The 22909-nt window shown below is 46.5% G+C and overlaps 1 protein-coding gene across 1 annotated transcript; it reads right to left on the minus strand.

The window, feature by feature from the left end:
* Positions 1-835: 835 nt before the first annotated feature.
* Positions 836-10258, minus strand: LOC123148421 (brefeldin A-inhibited guanine nucleotide-exchange protein 1). Its single transcript, XM_044567853.1, has 12 exons — positions 9031-10258; positions 7500-7817; positions 6968-7301; positions 6449-6871; positions 6085-6377; positions 5732-6005; positions 4565-5067; positions 4134-4455; positions 3652-3997; positions 2854-3512; positions 1366-2064; positions 836-1274 (listed from the first exon to the last, which is right to left on the minus strand). Exons 1-11 carry the CDS (start codon positions 10032-10034, stop codon positions 1456-1458), a joined length of 5085 nt encoding a protein of 1694 aa, XP_044423788.1. The 5' UTR covers positions 10035-10258; the 3' UTR covers positions 836-1274; positions 1366-1455.
* Between the last annotated feature and the right edge of the window lie 12651 nt (positions 10259-22909).

Genomic DNA, 22909 nt, shown 5'->3' on the forward strand with positions numbered 1-22909 from the left:
GTGTTGCAATGTCATTAATTAAGCACATTTACCATATACTCCCTCCGTCTCATAATATAAGAGCGCTTTTGACAATGATCAAAGAGATAGTTTTGCAATGTCATTAATTACATTACAACAGTGTCAAAAACGCTATTATATTATGAAACGGAAGGAGTACAATGTTAAAGCAATGCATATGCTCATCTTATTCAAGACTATCCGTCTGATGTCGAACATGGGGAATTTTATACTTCTCTCACTACGCTGCAGCATAGCCTCTTAAAATTATGGCCAACTACAAGTACATGGGGTGATTTCAGACGTAAGGGCAAAGCAGTGATTTCAAATCCAAAGATTGATTCTACTCCCTCAGTTTTTTTACTTATTATATTAGCTTTGTCTCGAGTCAAACTTTGTAAACTTTGTCCAAGTTTATACGAAAATTTCTTAACATCCACAATACCAAATCAATACCATTATTTTCATATCATGTATATTTGTTATTGTGGATGTTTCGATTGTTTTCAATAAACTTGGTCAAACTTTATAAAGTTTGGCTTAGGTCAAAAATAACATGTGGAGTAAATAAAAATAGAGGGAGTACTTTGATAGCTCTGTTCACAAATATAAGATGTTCTAACTTTTTCTAAAATTGGATATATATAGACACGTTTTAGTGTGTTTGTTCGCTCATTTTGGTCCATATGTAGTCCATATTGAAATATCCAAAACGTCTTACGTTTGTGAACGGATGGAGTACAAGGATTTGGCAGAGTTGGGAAATTTTTAGGCTCGCAACATATTTTTGTGTGTGTCCTCCAAGGCATCCGTGTGCCAAGGTCCTCATAGCTCATCTGCCTAAACAACAGCTAACCACTGTAACATCTCATCCGTTTACATGAACACTGCACTATGTTTATATATTAACAAAAAGAATTACAAACACAACCTACTGTGGATCAAATCATAAGAAAAACAGGATATTACAAAAGCAATCATACTTCAAATGGTTTCTCTAGTAACACGGCTGATGCCGTGGCACGTGTTACTATATACAGTTTGCCCCCAGTTCAAGGTGACGCTATCGATGGAATGGGCGCACACGAAACCCTTCTGCATTACAGGGTCATGAGAAATTACCTCAGCGCATACCAGGCTCAAAAGAGTGACAAGTCATCAGGAATGATCCTCTGTCTGGCCAAATGTTCAGATGATAGAGCTCACTGGCTGAAGTGGATGTAGGCAAAATGTATTTTCCTCTTTATACCTGATATCTGGACTAGTAATATGCACTGCAAAAGTTAGGACATACACAGATCAGAGTTGTTGATAACATATGTGTAGCACAATATGGAAGTGGTTAGAACTAGGGAGAATCTTGACCTTGAACTCCAGGATCCTGAAGGAAGGGCTCATTCAGGATGTCAGAATGTTGTCACAAAATTGTGCGCCTAGCAGGACGGGAATGTGCCATTATACTTCTATCATAGGGCCTATTGATGATTTGAAGATTTTGTACAGCGCGTGTTGAACATCTCCAGAGCTATGCTCGCAGCGAATCAGATCAATCAACAGTGGGAAAAAGCGGGGCAGTACTCTCCTAAATGAATTCTTCTCTAGGTTATGCAGTAACTGCATCGCTAGAAGAACCAAGGGGGTCCTAGCAGACAGCTCCTCTTGCTTGGCAGCGCCCAGTGGCACTATGCAATGTAAAGTTTGATTGCCATGAGAAGCTTCATCAGATGGTCCATTCCCGGCGCACTTCAGATATGTCCGCAGTATTTTCTCACAGGTATCAAGTAGTCGTGATTCTATGTCCATGTCTTCCGATAAGAATGGATACCCATGGAGCACAGCTTGGAGAAGCTTGAGGTAGCTTTGGTATGTCTCGTTCTCGAAATGGACAACTGCTGGCTCAGATGCCTCCAGAAGGGAACATGATTTATGGAATTTCATCTGTAACGAAGAGTCTGAGCTCACTTCACTTGCATGAGTTGCAATACTTGATATCATCTCCAAAAGAATGCTAATGTGCTCAGCATGAAGATATTTTCCCTGCTCCTCGTACAATTTAATAATGCCCTGTGTACAAGGAAAAAACTGAGTATGGTGTGGGAAGAATGGAAGAGAAAAAGACTTGATTGTCGGGATCACTACAGCACAAGATATTAGGTATTAGCCAGTAAAGGAAGATATTTGATAAGGCTTCAGAGCTTACTTCAACACAAGAACTGGCACAATAACATCTGTAAGGTAGAACCAAACTGTCCCATATAGCCATAGAGGCACTTGGACCTAGACACCTAGTTTGCTTTAGAAGGGTGCCTTTGGGGGAAATGGGAAATCACTCTATTCATTGATCCTCAGAACCCCCTATTATCCTAACAATCTCCTCTCTTTGTCCTAACAACTCATTATTCTACTCTGCTCTTTCAAAAGACGGTGTCTAATTGAGGAGAAAACCAACTAGGCACTAGCTACTAACGCTTCCGGATTCTAAGACACCTGTGCAGAAAATGAGTCAAGCCTATTCCAGTCCATCTAACCAGATGCCCAGAGCCAAACTGTGTAAACGATCAAATAGGTCCTTATATGTTTTTGCATTTTACCATCCAAAAAGGATCTCTAAATCAAAATTAAAGCATACACGAGTATGAGTGTCTTAGCAAGATAATGTACATGAGAGCAGAGTGTTGCTCAGTTGGCTAGGTGCACGAGTAGAAGACAAGGCCGCCTGCATTCAGTTCTAGCACTCCACAGTTGGCTCACAGTTGTCTCCTTATATATTAAAAAAAAGAATAGGCGCTGGTTCCCATAGATCTAGGCAAGATAATGTACATTGGTCCAATTTAATTAACAAAAAGCAAGTACCTGAACGATTAAGAGGATTAGGGCCATATGATTTTTCAGTTTGACAATGGCGTAAGAAGTTGTCTCCATATTAGCTTCATCTTCATCGTTACTATAAATTTCATGATCTGAATAGTGATCAGCTTCCGAATAAGATTCCATTCTATCTGGAATGTCGATGTCTTGCATCATCCTTACAATTTTAGAGAATGCAATAAAGGTTTGTGCTGATGATTCTTTGAAGCAGAGAAGAACATCCTTCCATTCATCCTTGGAAAGTTTACTGCCAACTCCCTCCACTAAACGTAGCAAAGCAGATACACCGATGGTAGCAGAATGTTTATAGGGACTTCTGATAAAATATGCGACAATGGATGCAACTCTTGCAAGTTCTGGCCGCATCACGTCAAAGAAATCAACAAATAAACCCACTAAAGATTTCACTGCCAATGTTTGTGTTTCAAGAGTTGAAAAATCACCCTCGGTGCCGTTTGATGTTAAGGTCTGATCATTAACCCTAGACCTTTGATTGCTAAACAGAGGATAAACAACAGACTCTAATATACTGGTCCAAAAGGACTGCGAAAAGAGGTGCCCATGATCCTTCAAAATATCAAAAAGCACTCCTACAGCACTTTTCCCAATGGTCAGCCTTGGATCAGTTGTCAATCTGGCTAAACCTGAAAAGGCAAGAAAACCAAAAGGAAAAAATAAATATTTATCAATTAATCTTAAAATTCTTTATGTTTTCATCTAACAAGGTTCACACTGCATATAAAAGTAACTAGCACTTCCGCAAATGAAGAAATAATGTTGTACCTTCAAGGAGAGGAACCCAGAAGGAAACATAATCATTCTTGTTCACAATGGCATTTCCTTCTGACATGTCTGAATTCCTGGGTCCATCGGCACCCTTATCTTGACAGACAAATCCTTCGTCGGCAAGTTTAACAGCACAGAATCGGAGAAATGCAATAGCGTTGAGACTGGCCTCACTATTAAATTGGCTACTTGTAAATGCAATAAGGCATTCGACACAATCTGTAAATGTTGTGGCATCTGTCTCGGTTATGTATCGAAAGTAGTCACGGACAATTCTTTCCATAGTCCCAAATGCCACTAGGACAGTACTCTTCGTATCATCAACCGCAGCAGAAGTAAAAACCTGTACATTGACAAAAAAAAACAAGGAATAACATATGGTAGCTTTATTTTTCCTGGACGGACCACACTAACTCCAGATGTGAACTTATCCAAGGCACTCGAAGTAAACTAAAATTAACCAATGAAGCAATACATACCGTAAAAACACCCTTCCAGCCAGATTTTATGTTGTTAACTCGACTTAGGACCATCTGTGAGACACATCGAACAATTAGCTCACGCACTTCTGGAACATTACTCTTCTGCATAACCACCACGAAGGGTTGAAGGAACTCATTTTGAAAGTTATAGTTTGCCAGTTCCTCTCTTTCCAAAAACTTCATTGCTAGCTGCCTTAGAGAGTCCATTACGAACATTGCAACAGAAAGATTTTCTAATAATCCGACAGACACAAAAAATTCTGATAAAACTTTCCAAATTCGAGACCACACCAAACGTATGCGGTTGATATTGTAATGCCTGCACAAACAAAATCCAGTATTAGACTAGCTAAGATTTACTGAGTCATGGCTGTTGTATGCTACTTAACATTGTTGGTTTTATGTGTGGATCTCAAGAATTTTCTTACGCGATCTCTACTATTTTTGTAAGGCAGAAGATACGAGGATCTGACGGAGACTGCAACTCAGTCATTGAGACCTTGCAAAGAGCTTTCACAAAAGCAACAATGGCATCACTGTTTAACCTTTGACTATGGGCAAATATATGATTCAACTCAACAATGCCTATCTGGTCCAGCAAATTTATGTTTGATATGAAACTATTGATCTGTTCAGGAGTAACCAATGGTGAGGCACTGGTTTTTGCAACAGTGCTATCATAAGAACCCCCTCTAACAGCAGCCATCACGGCAGGATTCTGAAGAGCATTGGCTCTCTTTGAAGGTAGAATAGAAGTAGACATCTGAGTTTTCCCTTCTGACTCAACCATAGGCACTGTCAGAAATGAAGCATCAGTAGGTACTCCTTCTCCAAGCAAATGTAAATGTTCAAACCGTGATAAACATGTTAGCACGTGCTCCCAAGCTTCCTGCAAGTAATTTCCATCTTCGATTGCGATAGAAATTATAGCCTGTCAAGAAAAAAAAATCAAGTAAATACATCATTCAGCCACTTTGAAACTGTCAGATATGTCTAGCTGCTTACTGGTAAAGTATATCAAGAACAAAAAATGGACTTCTATCACCAACATTGAGTATACCCTCACAAAAAAAGGATTGTTCAACAAGAATTGGCATATTTAACAGCAATCATTTTTTTGAAAATAACATCAAGAACATAATCCATAAAAATCATTTTTCAGATGGTTCAAATTCCAATGTGCTCAATGTCAGAAGTTTTATTATGTTCACTAAAAATCTCAGTCGCAAAAATCCTGCAGCAGCACTATTTGTAGGTGAGCAGTGGGTGGTTGCAATTCTGACCCTCACTGTGTTGTAAGTTTGTAGTTTTCGCTTTCAAGGAGAGCACTGAAACACCAGAAGGCGTAAAAAGACAGTAGATTATATAATTACATTAAACACCAGACGATATGCAAGATATGGAATTTGTATAAGCTGGTGCGACCATTTTGCAGACAAGGAGAGTGGCAGCAGTAAGAATTTGCAAGTAACAAGCTAGAATATATACAATCCAAAGATTCATAGAATCAAATAAACCTAGTTTCGTAAAACTGATTAGATAAAGGAACATTTTATAAATTTCACAAAAGCAATATGCTTTCATTGACATCCTACCTTAACAGCGTCGACATTCTTCTGTTTCATGTCTGCAGCAGAATGGAGGGATGTGAATTTGGCTATGGATGTCAAAAAGGCATCTCTCTGTGTCTGCAGGCACATAACAGAGGTGACATGCACTGCCGATCTTAATCCAATTAAACACTGTGATGTGGCAGCCTTGTCATCACTTTGGTCAAGAGTCACACTGAACGCAGCCATCATAGGAGCCCAACAGGCCTCCATCATGAACCTTAAAATGGTTGCATCAGCAACAATATAAAACACAGACCTGCATGCACAAGCTTAAGTTCATAAAGTATCATTCAACATATAAGTATTCTAACAAAGAGAAAATATGCTGATCTTACTCTGATTTCCCATGCTTTGCTTTAAATTTCTCATGTATGTGCTTAATGAGCAAGTCATTTGCGCCGTGTGCCTTGTCTTCTGTCAGTCCCCAATTGACAAGGTTCATAATGTTGTCTAAGCCTAGAAGCTTACTTACGCTGTTGGTTTGCTTGGTTTGTGCAGCTGAAGAATCAGCACTCATTTTGATCTCATTGCTAACGATTTGGTCGTACAATGTACTTAAGTAAGCTTCAGGTAAATCCTTCCCATCATCAATTCCCCGGTTATTGCGCATAAAATCAGCCTTAGACATCTGCACACAAAAAATCTCCATTATTACATGTGCACCATTCCCAGATGATAACATAGGCAGATTTGGCTTGCCTTATCCTTCACCATGACACTGTGAGCATCAGTGTTTAGCAAGATCACGGAATAAGCAAGAATATAAGCGGTATCTGCACTGGTAAAAACATTTGGGTTGCATTTACAGAAGCGTTCAGCAAATTTTTCCATGATCCTGTCAATTTTCTGTGCTTCCCCTGGTAACCTGAAACCTCGCAGAAAGAATCTAATTGCCTCACCGAAATCCAACCCTTTAAAGTTTAGTGCATCCACATAGGCATGCATGACTTTGAGAGGAAACTCGTCTCTTTCACCCAAATAGTCTCCAACCATTGTTGCATTTAAGCCAGCAGTGTTTATCAGGAAAGAAGCCACATCTTCTGGGGACTGGCCTAACTTCTTGCTTCGAATGAGAAAGTCAATACCTTTGGAAGGTTTTCTGTTAAACAAGGCAATTCCTTTCTGCAGAAGGAAACATAGGTCTGTCAGTAATCCTTTAAAAGAAATAGTTTCTACCTCAAGAAATAGAAACGGTTAAAAGTAGGCAATCATTTACACCTGAAGTTCTATTTTGTAAGCACGTCGTTGCTCAACTGAAGAAGAATCAGATACGTCAGAGCTACTAGACTCAGATTGCAGATCATAATCCATTCCTGTCCCTTCTTCTCCATTATGCATATTATGATTGTCCACTGAACTTAGTACTTCAGAATTTATAGGGAGAACTTCACCAATTCTCAGCTGCTGGTCCATCCATGAACCCATTGATTTGATAACAGCTGCAAGGCACTTGACAGATTCAATTCGAAATGTTTGGTCTTGTGCAACAGTTAGTGTCGTTGTTGATCCATCAGGGACACCTAAAGCCGTCTTAAGTAGTCCGTTCACAATCCTGTGAACAGCGATGGAATTAAATTGCTTTGCTGTGAAATTAGAAAGAGAACGCCATTTTTTCCAGTAGAAATTGCACATCTAGAACTGTATACTGTACCCTTTGTATAGACTGTTCGCTATATTTGATAAGAACGTAAGAATACAGATGAATCTTATTAACCAACGCAAATCTTCATCAAGAATAAAGCTAGCGTACCTTTCAAAAATGTTCGGTGCATCGACGTCACAATCATAGTTCACAAAGATATCAATAATAACCTGAGGTTCTTTACAAATCTTCACCAGAAAGTTTAGAACTGTCATTTTTTGCAAAAAGCTAGGCTGAAGAACATTTTCAAGAACCCTTAGGACAAGCATAGGAAAAAATATTCCAATTTCCTCCTTCAAACCAGATCTAAACCTTAACAGAAGACCCATAAAAATGGAGCACAAAAGCTGGAAAACGCTCATTGCTGACATGGCACTGTTCTTCAACAAGGATAAACAAAGGTACTGCTTGATTGCTTCAAGATACCTGAACAAGCAGAAGAAAAAACAGTGATATTAGTAGGATGCCCTTTCTAGTGAACCCCGCGCTCAATTCAATTTGGAATGATCAAATGACTTAACCAGCTTCCATTATGGAAATTTTGGTGTGTGATTAGATGAAACATTTCAGTACGAACAAATACTAAATTTTAGATTATTAATCAGCAGTACTGATTATTGTGTTAGTTCCAACTGCCAAGTGGCATCATCAAACTCGCTCCATCACTGACTGTTATCAATGCATAGGCTATGTAGCTCTGATATTCGCTTTTCAGTTCTCACCCACCTGCTTGGTGTCCTTAACGACCTTTTTGTATGCATTCTTTGCTCGGAGAACCACAACGAATTGAATTAGAAATTACTGCAACACAGGCTGACACTGGATAATCTGGTTCATTATTCATCAGTACTAACATGAGGTTCAGGCTCTAAATCAAATATCAATAGTTCTAACATTTAGCATGTTCATGAATTCCTCGATGATCTAGAGCAACAAATACATCATCCAAAGTTCCAAACACAATCAAATTGACGAAACAAGTACCAATGGTTCCTCCATCAGACAAATCCTCATGTGACCAACCCATATGGCAGTTAGGAGTGTTCAACCATGATTTGAACACAAACAGTGAAAAAATCGCCGATCAGTGTTGCTGTTCATTTTCTTTCATTAACCTCATACGGCATGGCAGAGTCAGTAAAAAACATAGTTCAGAAAAGCGCTAGGCGTAAATTGTGCGTTTTGCCACCGCCTTGCGCTTTACTGACCAAAGCGTATGCTTATGCGCAATTATGCGTAGATTAAGCGTAGTTATGCGCAATGCGTTTTGCCAACGCCTAAAGCCTAGGCATGCTTAAGCGCTCGCTTAAGCGTGCCTTTTTAAACTATGGTAAAAAATGACAAGTGGTTTTCACGGGTTGGATTAGAACCTTTTTGACACCCCTAATAGCAGTCGATCGAGCAGATTACACAGAAACAACACGCCCACAGATGTCATCTATATAGAAAAAATGACACGCTACTCTCCTGGGTTTTTTTTAACACTCACTGTTGGCTCCATCGTCCATTTTAACCTCTCTCCCCTACCCCTATCATTTTGGTATGTTTAGACTCACTGGAACAATAATATTTATGCAAATAGGGAATGCAATAAATTCAGATGTATATAATCAGAAGAAGCATAGCTAAGTGTGCATACTTCTCATTTGTCTTCCAGAACGGCCCAGCATTGTCGACGACCATCCTAAGTAGCTCAAGTGACAACACCTTCCCCCGGAGAAGTACAGGATCATCCGGGTTATCAGGCGTGGCGAACTTCATTGACAGTTTGCAGAGGTTTTTGAACAACGCCAGCCCATCCTCCCTGATCCTGCTCATGCTCTCATCCTCCCCGCCTCTGTCCCCCTCGCCCGGCACATGCGCGGCATCCTCTGGCGCGTCGCTCCCCTCCATCGCCTCATTTATGAACGTCTGCGCCGCCTGCACGACGCTGGAGTCGTTGAGGCTGCGGTCGGAGAGGTCCATCATGTCGGCAGCTGAGACGGTGCGCACGCGGACGTCCATGGCGTCCGCCTCCACGCGCGCGAACACGACAACCAGCACCTGCGCGAGCGCCAGCTTGGCGCAGAGCTGGTTCCCGCCGCTGGCGCTCCCGAGGTACAGGTTATAGCACGCCTTCACCATCTGGCCCAGGCACTCCCCGCGGACGGAGACCGACGGGCACCGCGCGAAGGCGACGAGCACGCGGAGCGCGGCGATCTCGAGGGCGTCGTCGCCGAGGCCGCCGCACGAGAGGACCGCGGCGAAGAGCCTGGAGACCGGCGAGGGGTCGGAGGGGGCGACGTCGCCGAGGAGGAGGCGGAGGGAGAGGAGGCTGGCGACGCACTCGAGGGCGGGCTCGGCGACCTTGGGGGAGCCGGGATCGAGGGCGAGGAGGAGCGCCTGGAGCGCGGCCTCGGCGACGGGGGCGGGGAGGCCGGGGATGGGCGAGGCGGACGGCTCGGGGGCGGGGGCGGGGGCGGGGGCGGAGGAGGAGGCGGCGGAGAGGAGGTCGATGGCGGACTTGCAGGCGGAGACGAGCGCGGAGTGCTTGCGCCAGGAGGAGTGCTTGATGACCTTGTCGAGGGCGCGGCCGAGCACGCGGCCGGCCGGGGAGGCGCCGCCGAGGGGATCGGCCTCGGCGTCGCCCGCCGACGACGACATTAGGGCGGGGCGGGGCGTGTCCGGCTAGGTGGATGCGGCGGCGGCAGAGCTCATCGGCGGTCGGTGGGGGTGGGAGATCTGGGGCTGGGAGTTGGTGCTCGCGCTGGACTCTGCCGCTTCGTTGTTGGTAGCTGCCGACTGGAGGGAGCGGGGAAACGAAAGGGAAAGGAACTCGCAGCAGATCAGCGCAGCGGAGCAGAGCACGGGAGCAGTAAACCGCAAGTCATCTTTGCTCCCGTGGACAGTTCTACGGAGCTTAAGGGCATCTGCAGCCGTTCGCCCCCAGGACGCTTAAATAAAGCGGCCTAGGTGCGTGTCGGCGCTAGGTCGCCCCGAGGGGGCGACCTAGCTCTCAGTCACGCCCCCAAGCGCCGGTCCCAGGATGCGGGAAATTTAAAACTTGGTTGTTCCCGCCCTCAAAAGACGCCATAAATCCGATGATTGAACGTAGTCTGGCGTTACAAAAAACAGAGCGTCGCACGCCGCAAGTTCGCGTGCATGATTCACTCGGCGGGGTCGGCTCCAGGCGTTGGCGGAGTCGGCGTGCTCGGGCTCGGCGGTGTCGGAGCTGCTTCGGTGCTGGGCTGTGTCGGCGCAGCTTCGGCACTGCTGGGCGGCGACGTAGAGGCGTCGTTTGGGCTTGGCGTCCGTGTGGTCGTGGGCGTGGGAGCTTGCGTCGTCGGCGTCGTCGGCGTTGCCGTCCGCATCTGATTCAGGATGAGGCCGCGCTCCGCCATGTACCACGCCCTGAGCTCCTCGTCGTCGCTCTGGAGCATGTCCGCCCCGCTCATCAAAAAAGCCATGTCGGTGTTCCTCTTCTTCGCGGCGACGTTCGTCCGGAGCAGGTCGAGCTTGATGGCGTTGTTCTTCATCAGCGACGACCACCGCGCCTCGGTCTTCTCTTCACGTAGGACGGCCCAGGCCTGGGCGTCGGCGAGGCAATGCTCGATGGACTCATGCACTCGCGCGGTTGCCGGGTCGGCGTTTTTTCCCTTCTTTGCCAATTTGTGGCCGTCTGGCCGCCCCTCACTCGCGCCCGGAGTCGTCGCGTCCGGCTTGTATGTCTCCTTGGCCTTGTCGAGGGCACGTCGGACTTCCACCCACTTCTTGCACTTGTCAATGCGCTTGTAGATGTGGAGGTGCTTGAAGTCGGCGTCTTGGTTGTCACCCCGATACATGGCGAACATACGCAGCAGCTGCGTGGAGGAACAAACAGTTGGCGGGCGGCGGGCGTAGCCGACGAAGATATGCGGGCGAACGGCGTGCGTACCTGATCCTCAACGCTGGCGCCGCTCTCCGGGCGAGCCGCGACCTCCTCGACGATTCCATGCCATTTGTTGCACGCCAACTGGATACGCCCCCAATGGTTCGCCATCGCCTTGGAGCCGCGCTGCATGTAGACGCCTTTGAAGTACGGGTCGACGAGCTTCCGCTAGTCGAACTCAGCCTTGATGCGGTCCCAACACGTCTCCAAGCTCTGGTTCACGCCGGTGGTCGGGTCAAGGCAGACGACTTTCCATGCTTCGGCGAGGCATTCCTCCTCCTTGGACGTCCACTTAATGCGCGGTTCGCCTGACCTAGCCGCCCGCTTCTTCTTCTTCTAGCGCCCCTTCATCGGAATAGGAGCTGGCTCCTCCTCCTCCTCCTCCTCGGGTTCCTGCGCTTCGTGCGCGTCCTCGCCGTAGACGTAGCCGAGCTCAGCCTCCATGTCGCCGTTGAGATCTACTACCTCGTCCTGGGTGGCGAACCCGGGAGACGCGGCGGCCGCGGTCGATCCTGTCGCGATGATGTTGTCCATGTCGGCTCCTGTGTCGTCGGCGTCGCCGAAGTGCGAGAAGGGCAGCGGACCACGTCGGAGATGGGGCGTCGGTGTGGACGCGTAGGCGGCGGGCGGCGAGTAGTTATATGGAGGGTACTGCACGCCGACAAAGGCGGGCGAGGGTGTGCGCGTCGCGGGGTGGCCATGGGGAAGGTCACGTTTGGGTTGAACCCCCCGTGCGCGTCGCCGTCGGCGTAGCCGGGCGACGACGATCCCCATGGAGAGCCGACGCCTTGCTGTCCCCAGGGCGCGTACTGGGCGTGGCTGACGGCGGGTGGATTCATCATCCCCGCGTGGTCGACCGATGAGGAAGACGCCGCCGCACGCGCCGCGTTGTCGTGGGCCTTCTTGGCAATGGCCCTGTTCCGCTGGTCGGTGGTGACTGCGTCGCGTCGCTGAACTTCCACCTTCCACTCGGCGCTCGACATGCCCGGTGGCTTCGATGGCGGCGCCCTCGGCTTCCTCTGCTTCGGCTGGGCCACGGTGCCAGTCGTGGTTGTCGCCGCGCGCGGCATGGCGTACTTCTTCGGCGGCATGGCGGCGACTGGAAGGCGAGCTGGAGGGGGTTTGGCAGGAGAAAGGGAGAGAATGGCGGGAGGAAGGCGAGCGAGCGAGAGAGATGCGAGGGAAAAGCGTCAAGAAACAACGGGAAAAAGCCCTCGGGTCGCCGCAAGGGCGGGCCCACGCATCTTTTTCGCTTGCGCCGGCTCCCCAAGCACCCCGCAGGGCGCCGGGTTCGGCCTGGGTCCACCGGCACCAGTTTTTGCCTGAGCCGACGAAAAACGGGCTTTTGAAGACGCGACTGGTCCGTTTTTTTGGCGCCGGCGCGGCAAAATCGCGTGGGAGAGCCTGTTGGGGGCGCGGTTGGAGATGCCCCAACAACCAACCAAAGACCTGAATCTGGTCTCTGGTCTGACGGCCATGTACGCCATGACTTAGACCATTGTCTGTAAAAAATAAAAGGAATTAGACCTAATTTCTCCTGTAAAAGAATCTTCAAGTTCTTGCATTTCAACTAAATATTTTAGTAGAATGCTCGTGAGATGTTAAAGGCCTTTTTTTTTGAAGTTACTAAAGCTCCCGAGGCTGGGAGTGTCCTAGTGGATCGAGGGTGAGGGAAGTCGACTGGGTCCCGTTTTACAGTGGTGAACCTTGTCAGATGGCGGCTGGGCCATCGTGTCAATGATTTGCGCGTTGACTGTGCGTGTGGGCACGTGTCTTAGTCGGTTAGGGGTGAATAGCTGGGGCAGAGGAGATTTGCGGGATTGCGGCGGTTCAGTCGCTCTGCTATTTGTTGTGGGAGCGATTGGCTGAGGGCCTCGGCCTCTCTGGCGATTCCACGCATGTCGTCGTCAATCAGCCAATGCGCGCGAGTCCTCCCGCTTCTCTGTCATCACCCCGCTACCCGTCGGCCATTCGCGCCATGGCAGCCCTTTCTTCTGTTCATGCGCCATCATAAGGGCTGCTCTTAAACTAATCTGAGAGGCAAGTTCCAGATGTGCGAGGGACTGAATTCTTGAGGAGTTTGAAAAGAGCGACAAAATAATAGATCGAGCTCCTCCTCGAGCCGGGGAGGTCAACACCTTCTCTCGCTGGTGTGTTCCTCTCGATTGAATTAGCAAGACTTTTACAAAAGCTTGCATCTTTCGGCCGAGGGCACGGTCAAGCACGTAACTGGTCGGGGAGGCATCGCCGAGGGGATCTGTAACGCCCTCGATGCGGCTATATCTCCCACGTGTCGAAGCATGATTTAGAGGCATAACCGCATTGAAAGTAATGTCGCAAGTGAGGTAATCATCACACAACCCATGTAATACATAAGGGAAAGAGATACATAGTTGGCTTAAAATCGTCACTTCACACAATTACATGAATAAAGCATTACATCATCCAGATTCAATCAAGGTCCGACTATGAAACCCAAAATAAAAGAAGACTACCCCAAATGCTACACAGATCCCCGATCGTCCCGACTGGGCTCCACTACTGATCAACTGGAAACGGAACAACACAATGAACGAGATCTTCATCGAGCTCCTCCTTGAGCTCGGTTGCATCACCTGCACGGTTTCATCGGCACCTGCAAACTGGTTTTGGAAGTATCTGTGAGTCACGGGGATTCGGCAATCTCACACCCTCGCGATCAAGACTATTTAAGCTTATAGGTAGGGTAAAAGGTATGAGGTGGAGCTGCAGCAAGTGACTAGCATATTTGGTGGCTACCATACGTAAATGAGAGCAAAAAGAGAAGGCAAAAGCACGGTCGAGAAACTATGATCAAGAAGTGATCCTAGAACAACCTACGTCAAGCATAACTCCAACACCGTGTTCACTTCCCGGACTCCGCCGGAAAGGGACCATCACGGTTACACACGCGGTTGATGTATTTTAATTAAGATCAACTTCAGGTTCTCTATAACCAGACATTAACAAATTTCCATCTGCCCATAACTGCGTGCATGGCTTTCGAAAGTTCAAATCCCTGCAGGGGTGTCTCAACTTAGCCCATCACAAGCTCTCGCGGTCAACGAAGAATATTCCTTCTCCCAGGAAGACCCGATCAGGCTCGGAATCCCGGTTACAAGACATCCTCGACAATGGTAAAACAAAACCAGCAAAGCCAAGCGAATGTGCCGACAAATCCCGATAGGAGCTGCACATATCTCGTTCTCAAGGCACACCGAATTGTCCAAGGTTCTGATAGGCCAGCCCAGAGTTGCCCCTGGTGGCCACCGGCAGCTGACAGGTTGGACCAACACTCAGAGGAGCACTGGCCCGGGGGTTTAAATAAAGATGACCCTTGAGTCTGCAGAACCCAAGGAAAAAAAAGGCTAGGTGGCGAATGGTAAAACCAATGTTGGGCCTTGCTGGAGGAGTTTTATTCAAGGCGAACTGTCAAAGGGGTTCCCATTATAACCCAATCGTGTAAGGAACGCAAAATCCAGGAACATAACACCGATATGACGGGAACTAGGGCGGCAAGAGTGGAGCAAAACACCAGGCATAAGGCCGAGCCTTCCACCCTTTACCAAGTATATAGATGCATTAATTAAAATAAGAGATATTGTGATATCCCAACAATAATCATATTCCAACAAGGAACAAACTTCAATCTTCACCTGCAACTAACAACGCTATAAGAGGGGTTGAGCAAAGCGGTAACATAGCCAAACAACGGTTTGCTAGGACAAGGTGGGTTAGAGGCTTGGCTTAACAATATGGGAGGCATGAAAGAAAGTGGTAGGTATCGCAACATAGGTATAGCAAAAGAGCGAGCAACTAGCAAGCAAAGATAGAAGTGATTTCGAGGGTATGGTCATCTTGCCCGAGATCCCGCAAGGAAGAAGAACGAGTCCATGAAAAAGACAAACGGACATAGTCGAACGGGTCCTCACAAACATGACATTATCGGAACCAACCCGAAGAAGCAACACCGGAAAGAAGCACACAACATAGTAAACAACCAACACATGAACATGGCATGATATGCGGGATGCGGTATGTGATGCATATGCATGATTTGGAAAGGAATGATTGAACCTGGCCTCAACTTGGAAAACCAAGAGTGCCACTGGAAAGGTGAGTTGATTTCGGTCGAAATCGATATAAAGATCGCCGGAATCGGATGCATGGTTTGGAAATGACAAGTAAAACAAATATGGCACCGGTCTGCGATTAACAGCAAGTAGCCTTCTAAATGCATCAAGATAAATATGCTACAACACTCAAACATGGCAACAAAATACATGGCAGGGATCCACTCATGATGCTTGACAAAAGATGAACACTAAGCTACGGCTAATTCACTCATTAACAGGTTCAAACAAGCATGGCAAAAGAGCAAAAGATAACAGGTTTCAGACTTAGTGAAATTAACAGCATATCAGGAATTTATCATCAGGAAGCAATGTTTAAAGCATGATAACTACATGCTATAGGAAAATATCATGGCAAAACAAGGCATGGCATGAAGCTACTCAAAACATATAACAAAAGTCCCTTAGTGACCATGAGCCAAAAAGGATCAGAAAATACAATTGCAAGCATGTGAACATAGCAAAAACATAAACAAATTCAGACTTAGTGAAAATCTGGAGCATGCAAAACAGATTAACAAGTAGTCATGTTTACGAGCTCGATGCACTCACTAAAGAGCACTGCATGACAATCTAAGCATACACCCAGCAAATAGACATGGCATAGAAGCTAGACATGGCAAGAACAACAACATAGCATGCATGGATCAACAACAACAAGCTCGGCAAAATCGCTAAACATGTTAACAATCTGCCAGGAACATTTTATAGCAAAAGTAGAGCTCGATTGACTCAAACTAGGTTGCTCCATAATTGCAAACAAAGACATGGATGGATAGAGCACCATAATATTAACAAAGCATCCTCACTGATCATCCTCAAAAGAGGCACGGATCACTAGGAAACAACATGAACATATGGCATAAAAATAAGGACATGGCAAGGACTTAGTGAAATTCGAAGTCCCTGAAATCAGCATCATTGAGTAAGCTACTTTGCATGCTTGTGCTAGTCACCACAAAGATCACAAAAATACATGGCATACACCCCTGTAAAGATGGCATGGCATATTACAAAACACATGTAAAGCTCAGGATCATAGCATGCACACATTAATCATGGCAAAAATGACAAAAGGCCATTTGCTGAAACAGATCTGAAATAATCATCACATAGCCCTCTTCCAACAGCATTTCGGGCATCAAGATGAGCTTAAATGAAAATTATGCAATGAGATGAAATGATGTACTCGTCGAGGAGAACATTTTTATATGCTACACGCACGAACCGGATTTACGATGAGGAATTTATGATGCAATGAAAAGGGCTACAGAATAAGCAATTCTCAGGACTTAGAGAATTTCGGGGGGGGGGGGGAGAAAGTCAACCTTCGAATCTGGATCCAATCGGGATCAAGGCTCGTCGAGGAGAAGCCACTGGAGTGGAGCAGGGGCGGCACAGACGGGCTCCGGCGAGCGCCGGCGGGAGGCGGTCGCCATGAGGAGGCGCTGACGGCGGAGGGCGCGCACCGGCGAAGGGCGGCGGTCGGCGGGAAAGGAGCCGCGGGTGGCGCGGCTAGGCGATGCGCGGCGGAGGAGGAAGTCGAGCGGGGCGGCGTGGCGGAGGTCGCCGGCGACGGAGACGGCGAGCGGCACACGGGGCGATGCTAGGGTTCCGACGACGAAGATGGGGCGCTGAGGCGCGGGCCTAAACGGGCGGACGACGGCGGCGGCGCGGGCTCGCACGGGCCCGCGATGGGTTCCGCGGGCCGGCGTGGTGGAGACGGCGGCGGAGGACAGGTGGCAGCTGCGGATAGGGCGCGGGAGGTGGCGGACGTGTCCGGCGGCGCGGGGACGATGGATCTAGGGTTTCGTCCGCGAAAATGGACGGGGATGGCATATTTATAGGTAGAGGGAGCTATGAGAGTCCAAATAAGGTGCGGTTTTTGGCCACGCGATCGTGATCGAACGACCGAGATGATGGAGGGGTTTTTGGTGGGTTTTGGGCCACTTTGGAGGGGTGTTGGGCTGCAACACACACGAGGCCTTTTTGGTCCCTTGGTTAACCATTGGAGTATCAAACGAAGTCCAAATGGGACGAAACTTGACAGGCGGTCTACCGGTAGTAAACCAAGGCCGCATGACAAGTCTCGGTCCAATCCAAAAACGTTTAACACCCGCACACGAAAAGAGGTAGAAAGGGACACCGGGTGACATAGGAGCGCCGGATTGCAAAACGTACAACGGGGAAAATGCTCGGATGCATGAGACGAACATGTATGAAAATAAAATGCACATGATGACATGATATGAAATGCATGACACGCAAGCAATGACAAGGCAACAACAACGAATAACTGGAAGACACCTGGCACATCGGTCTCGGGGCGCTACAGGGTCGGCCTCGGCGTCGCCCGCCGCCGACGACATTGCGGCGGGGCGCGTCCGTCTAGGTGGATGCGGCGGCGGCTGAGCTCATCGGCGGTCGGTGGGGGTGGGTGATCAGGGACTGGGAGTTGGTGCTCACGCTGGACTATGCCGCTTCACTGGTAGTTGCGGACTGGAGGCAACGGGGAAACGAAAGGGAAAGGAACTCGCAACAGATCAGTGCAGCGGAGCGGAGCACGGATGCAGTAAATTGCAAGTCACCTTTGCTCCTATGCACAGTTCTGTGAAGCTTAACAACCAACCAAAGACCTGAGAGCATCTATAGCCGTGCACCCCAAACCGGCCTCAAACGTCCGGGCGGACGACCCGGTCACTGACCGATCACGAAAATTCGACCCAGACAGGCGCCTCAAACGCCCGGACTAACCGACACCCCTCATATCCAACCCAAATATAGGACGGATATGGACCACCCGTGCGCACCCCGACGCGTCTTCCACGTCGGATTGACGACAGGGTCCCACGTGGAATCGCCCGGAAAGACGCCAAATCCGGCTATTTAAGCCGGTCGGCGTCCCTCAACCCTAGCCCATCCACCCCCTTACTCTGTCCCGCTCCACCGCTCTTCCCATGCTCTCCAGCTTTGCCATGGTCCAGCAAAAGATAAACACCTACCGCTATGCTCACGTCGGAGCACGGGTACCAGATCAAGCAGGAGATCCGGGCGAGGTGCGCTGCGTGCGCCGCCCGCACCGCTGTCGGGCTGCCTCCGGACTCGCAGGAGCTGGAGGAGGAGGAGCAGGTGGAGGAGGAGGAGAGAGAGGAGCAGCGACCGGCTCCGATGGAGGTGGAGGAGGTGGAGGAGCAGCTGGGGGAGGAGCTGGTGCCGGCTCCGGGCTTCAACATGAAGAACATGGAGGCGGAGTTCTCCGTCGCCCAAGCAGACGAGATGGCGGAGCAGCAGGCCATCCTGGAATCCATGGAGGATGAGGCCTATGTGAAGGTCAATCGGCAATTCATCCGACAAGTACGGGCGGCGACCGACACGCTCTTTGACGAGGTCAAAGCGAAGATGGATGCGGAGGCCGACGCGGAGGAGCCGAAGGAGCGGCAGAAGGAGGAGCCGGGCACGGAGATAATGGACATCTCCGACGAGGACTAGGGTAGTTGATCTACGTAGTATGTGGATTTTTTTTCTTTGCATGCTTGTGTATGGATTTAAGATTTTTAGTATGAGGTATGCAGATGTAGATGAGTAAATTTGAGGACTGACTGGTCACTACGGTGTTTGAGGGCCCGAATTTGCCTAGTCTGACTGTAATACTCTAAATCTAGTCTCTAGTTACTCCATGACTTTAGATCATTGTCTGTAAAAGAATCTCGATGTTCTTGCATTTGGACTGAACATATTTTAGGGTGATTTCAGTTAAACATGGTCTCATACATTTTTCAGCATTGCTTCTCCCTTTGTAAGCATCATGCTCATTGTTTGCAAGAAAAAACTCTCCAAATTTTTGCATTTTAGTTCCTCATTTTTCAAGATTGCTCCCCGTCTTTCAATATTGTTCATCATGTATGGCCACTAATGTTATGGAGAGAAGTATCTAGATGTTCAGTGAGAATTCATGAAGTTTGCGGGCTTGGTTATTGTTTTGCATGGTGATATCCAAACTCGGTTTTTTTAACACATTATAAACACAAGCCCTCCTGCATACACGCATACACTCATCTCTATGAATGCACACCCTACCCCTATGAGCACCTTCAAGAGACTGAGCCGGCATATCATCTTGAGATTTATGAAGTCACCATAGGTGCCTCGTCGTCGATGGAAACGTCTCCTCCCACTGAAAGCGCATCACCGTAAATCCTAAAATAAATCCAGGAATAAAGCGAGCAACGGGACTTGAACCGTGGTGGGCTGGGAATACCACTATCCCTCTAACCATCCAACCACATGTTGGTTCGCGTACAATCCCGGATATTCACATGTGCCTGCGAATGTGTATGTCGTATGTGGGGTTAGATGTTCCCTATCCCTAGGTCCATAGTGTGTGCATGGACATCATGGGATCTAGCTTTTGTTGCATGATATCTTCCCTGATTTGCATGTTTGACCTACGTTTTACCTTAATCATGGGAGTGATAGGATTCGAGCTAGAACTCGCGGAAGATACCATATGGAACATTGCATTGTAACTAATATGCTCCACATGGTCGTCATCACACTGGGAAGTCAAACTAGCATGAGGCATAGCAATAGGATGATCATCATCTTGCAAGCAATCAATTAATGTTCACTGGTGTGACAAGCACATCACCACCACCTACCTAGTTCCCTTTGCAGTTCCACTGGCCATCTTGTTATCATGGTTGTCATCTTGATCGAAACCGTGTGAGGGTGCATCTTCTTCCACCATGGCTATCGTCTTGTCCAAGGGAGATACGAAGTTGTCAAGGACCGGGGTGTCATCATCCATGAGACCTAGCAAGTGAGAAGACACAATAGATATAGAGGTTAAGTTGCTGGATTGCAAATGACCTCACATGACCTATCAACTACCTTACTCAACTATAAAATCCGGGTTAATAGGGTTGATGGACTACTCGTATCAACAAGGAATTTCTACCTTTTTCAGAAAATGGCTAAGTCTGCTAGAAAATATGATGCTTATCTTTGTACCAGAGGAGGTGCTCATACTCAAGAACCTTTATATCCTAAAGGACATCCTAGAAGAATAGAACAAGATTTTCAAAATATTGATAACAATGTTTCTCGTTCACCGAGAAAGATAAAGAAAAGGAAGTCTAAACATGTTAAACCAGCTTATGATAGTTCTAGGAAACCTGGTATTGTTGAGAATAAAGCTCAAGAGAATCCTAATAGTGTTAATATTTCTAATGCTGAAATACAAGAGCATTTTTAGAAGAAAAAAATCCAAAAAATTAGTTCAATTTTTTTTATCATTTTTCAAAATCTTGAACTTTTTGAAATTCAGGAACATTTTTCAATTTCTTGAAATTTTTAAACCGGTTAACAATTTTCAAGTTCTTGATCATTTTTCTAGGTTGGAGTACATTTTTTGGAGTCCTAGGACATTTTTTAAATTATGGAAAAAATTAAAGTTTGAGATTATTTTTATATTCGCAACGATTTTTTAAATTCATAACATTTTTCCGAATTGGTGTATATTTTTTGAATTTCTGAAAAAAATTGAAATACTGAAATTTTTGTTTCAAATTGGGGATTCGTGAGCCTTTTTGAACTAAATAAACACGCTAGAAAAACTGGAAGAGCCTTCTACGAGGTTCTGAAGAAATAAGGGTGTGCCATTACAGCGTTTTCTTTGCACGACGCGGGGAGTAGGAGGTCCCTAACGGCACAACGCCCACACACCTGTTTCACTATCGTAGTGGCTGGCCTATATGACATTTGGTTTTTGTACCGGTTTTCGGAACCTCCTAAAAGGTCCCCCTGGTCTTCTTGGAGCGATTTTCTCTGTTTTTTCAGAGCAATCTTTCTTCGGGTTCTCATTTTTTCCCTTTTTATTTTTAAATTTGCGAATTTTCATGTTTTTTCTTACATTAGCAAAATATTCTCAAATTCATGATTTTTTTGAATTCTAAACTTTTTTGATTCCATGATATTTTTGCAAATTCACGAAGTTGTTTTAAATTCGTGAGCTTTTCTCAAACTCATGAACTTTTCTTAGATTCATGAACTTTTCCTTATTCACGATTTGAAAAAATGTCAAATTCATGATTTTTCACAAATTTATGATTTTTTTCAAATTCACTAGCATCTTCAAATTTGATGATTTTTTTAAAAAACTCATGAATTCTCTTATATTTATGCGTTTCCACATTTATGATTTTTTCAAAAGGTAGCCGATCAGCGGTCAACTTGTCAACAAGTCAAAGTTCAGCAGCAGCAGGAAAAAAACCAGAAGAAAAGGGCGAGGGGGCGTCTGGCGCAGGAGCGAACGTTAATTTGTTGGCCGCGGCTCAATCACTACGCGCGCTGAGAGGGTGTTTGGATACTCACTAGTCATGTGACTAGTAGTAGTCAGACTAGAAGTTTTTAGTCAGGCCCTGTTTGGAAGGTGACTACTACTAGTCAGCATTAAATGTCTCAGTATTAAATGTCCTTTGTGCAACACCAATTAGAGGAGAGAGAGCGGGACTTTAATTAGTAAAAGTCAGGGGTGTTTGGAGGTTTACTGACTAAAGGTGACTACTACTAGTCTCTAGTCAGTAAAAGTTGGGGGTGGGGTGACTAGGGACTAAACTAGTTTTAGTCACCCACTAGTCAGGGGTGTTTGAAGGTTTACTAACTAAAGGTGACTACTACTAGTCTTTAGTCTCTAGTCTCTAGTGATCCAAACACCCTCTGAGTCTTTTTCTTTTGCGACTAACTTAGCTGGTGGGCGTTTTTACTTTTTAGTACCACACGGCTCGCTTCCAAACGTATTTAGCGGCTTAAAATGTCTGGTGCCGATCCTTCCATCGCAGAAGAATAGCATTCATGAACCAGCTATGCTAGCTAGCTGGTCGCTACAGGTCTGCTGAGGCACCACCGATGACGGAATATTCATGAGCCAGCTATTCTAGCTAACCTGGCCGCACATGTCTACCCAGGTGAACCCAGGTGAAAGGCATTCACTGGCCTAGCTAACCAACCAGTGAATGTCTTTTTTCTTTTCTTCCACTAATATTGTTGATTTAATTTTTCATTTTTTTCTCTCGCTCGTATGAGGACTTTAACATCAACTTTTCCCCAAAGAATGGACTGTTAACTCTTTTTTTTCTTCCTGGCTAAAAATACTATGTAGAATCGAAATATCTATAAGAAATTACATTATACTCGTGTGGCCAATCGTGAATGTCTTTTTCCCCTTCCACTAACACTGTTGATTTTATTTTCCAGTTTTTTCTCCCTCATACGACAGACTATTGGCACTAAGTTTTCTCCTTCAAACAACGGAGTATTAACATTAATTTTTTTCTCCTTGACTACAAATACTAAGTAAAATTGACATGTCGTATAAGAAATTACATTATACTCGTGTGGCCAAATAGGTCTAGCTAACCAAACTAGTGAATGTCTTTTTTTCCTCTGCTAATACTGTTGAT

This window comes from Triticum aestivum, chromosome 7A, assembly GCF_018294505.1.
Source record: "Triticum aestivum cultivar Chinese Spring chromosome 7A, IWGSC CS RefSeq v2.1, whole genome shotgun sequence".
Classification (NCBI taxonomy): domain Eukaryota; kingdom Viridiplantae; phylum Streptophyta; class Magnoliopsida; order Poales; family Poaceae; genus Triticum; species Triticum aestivum.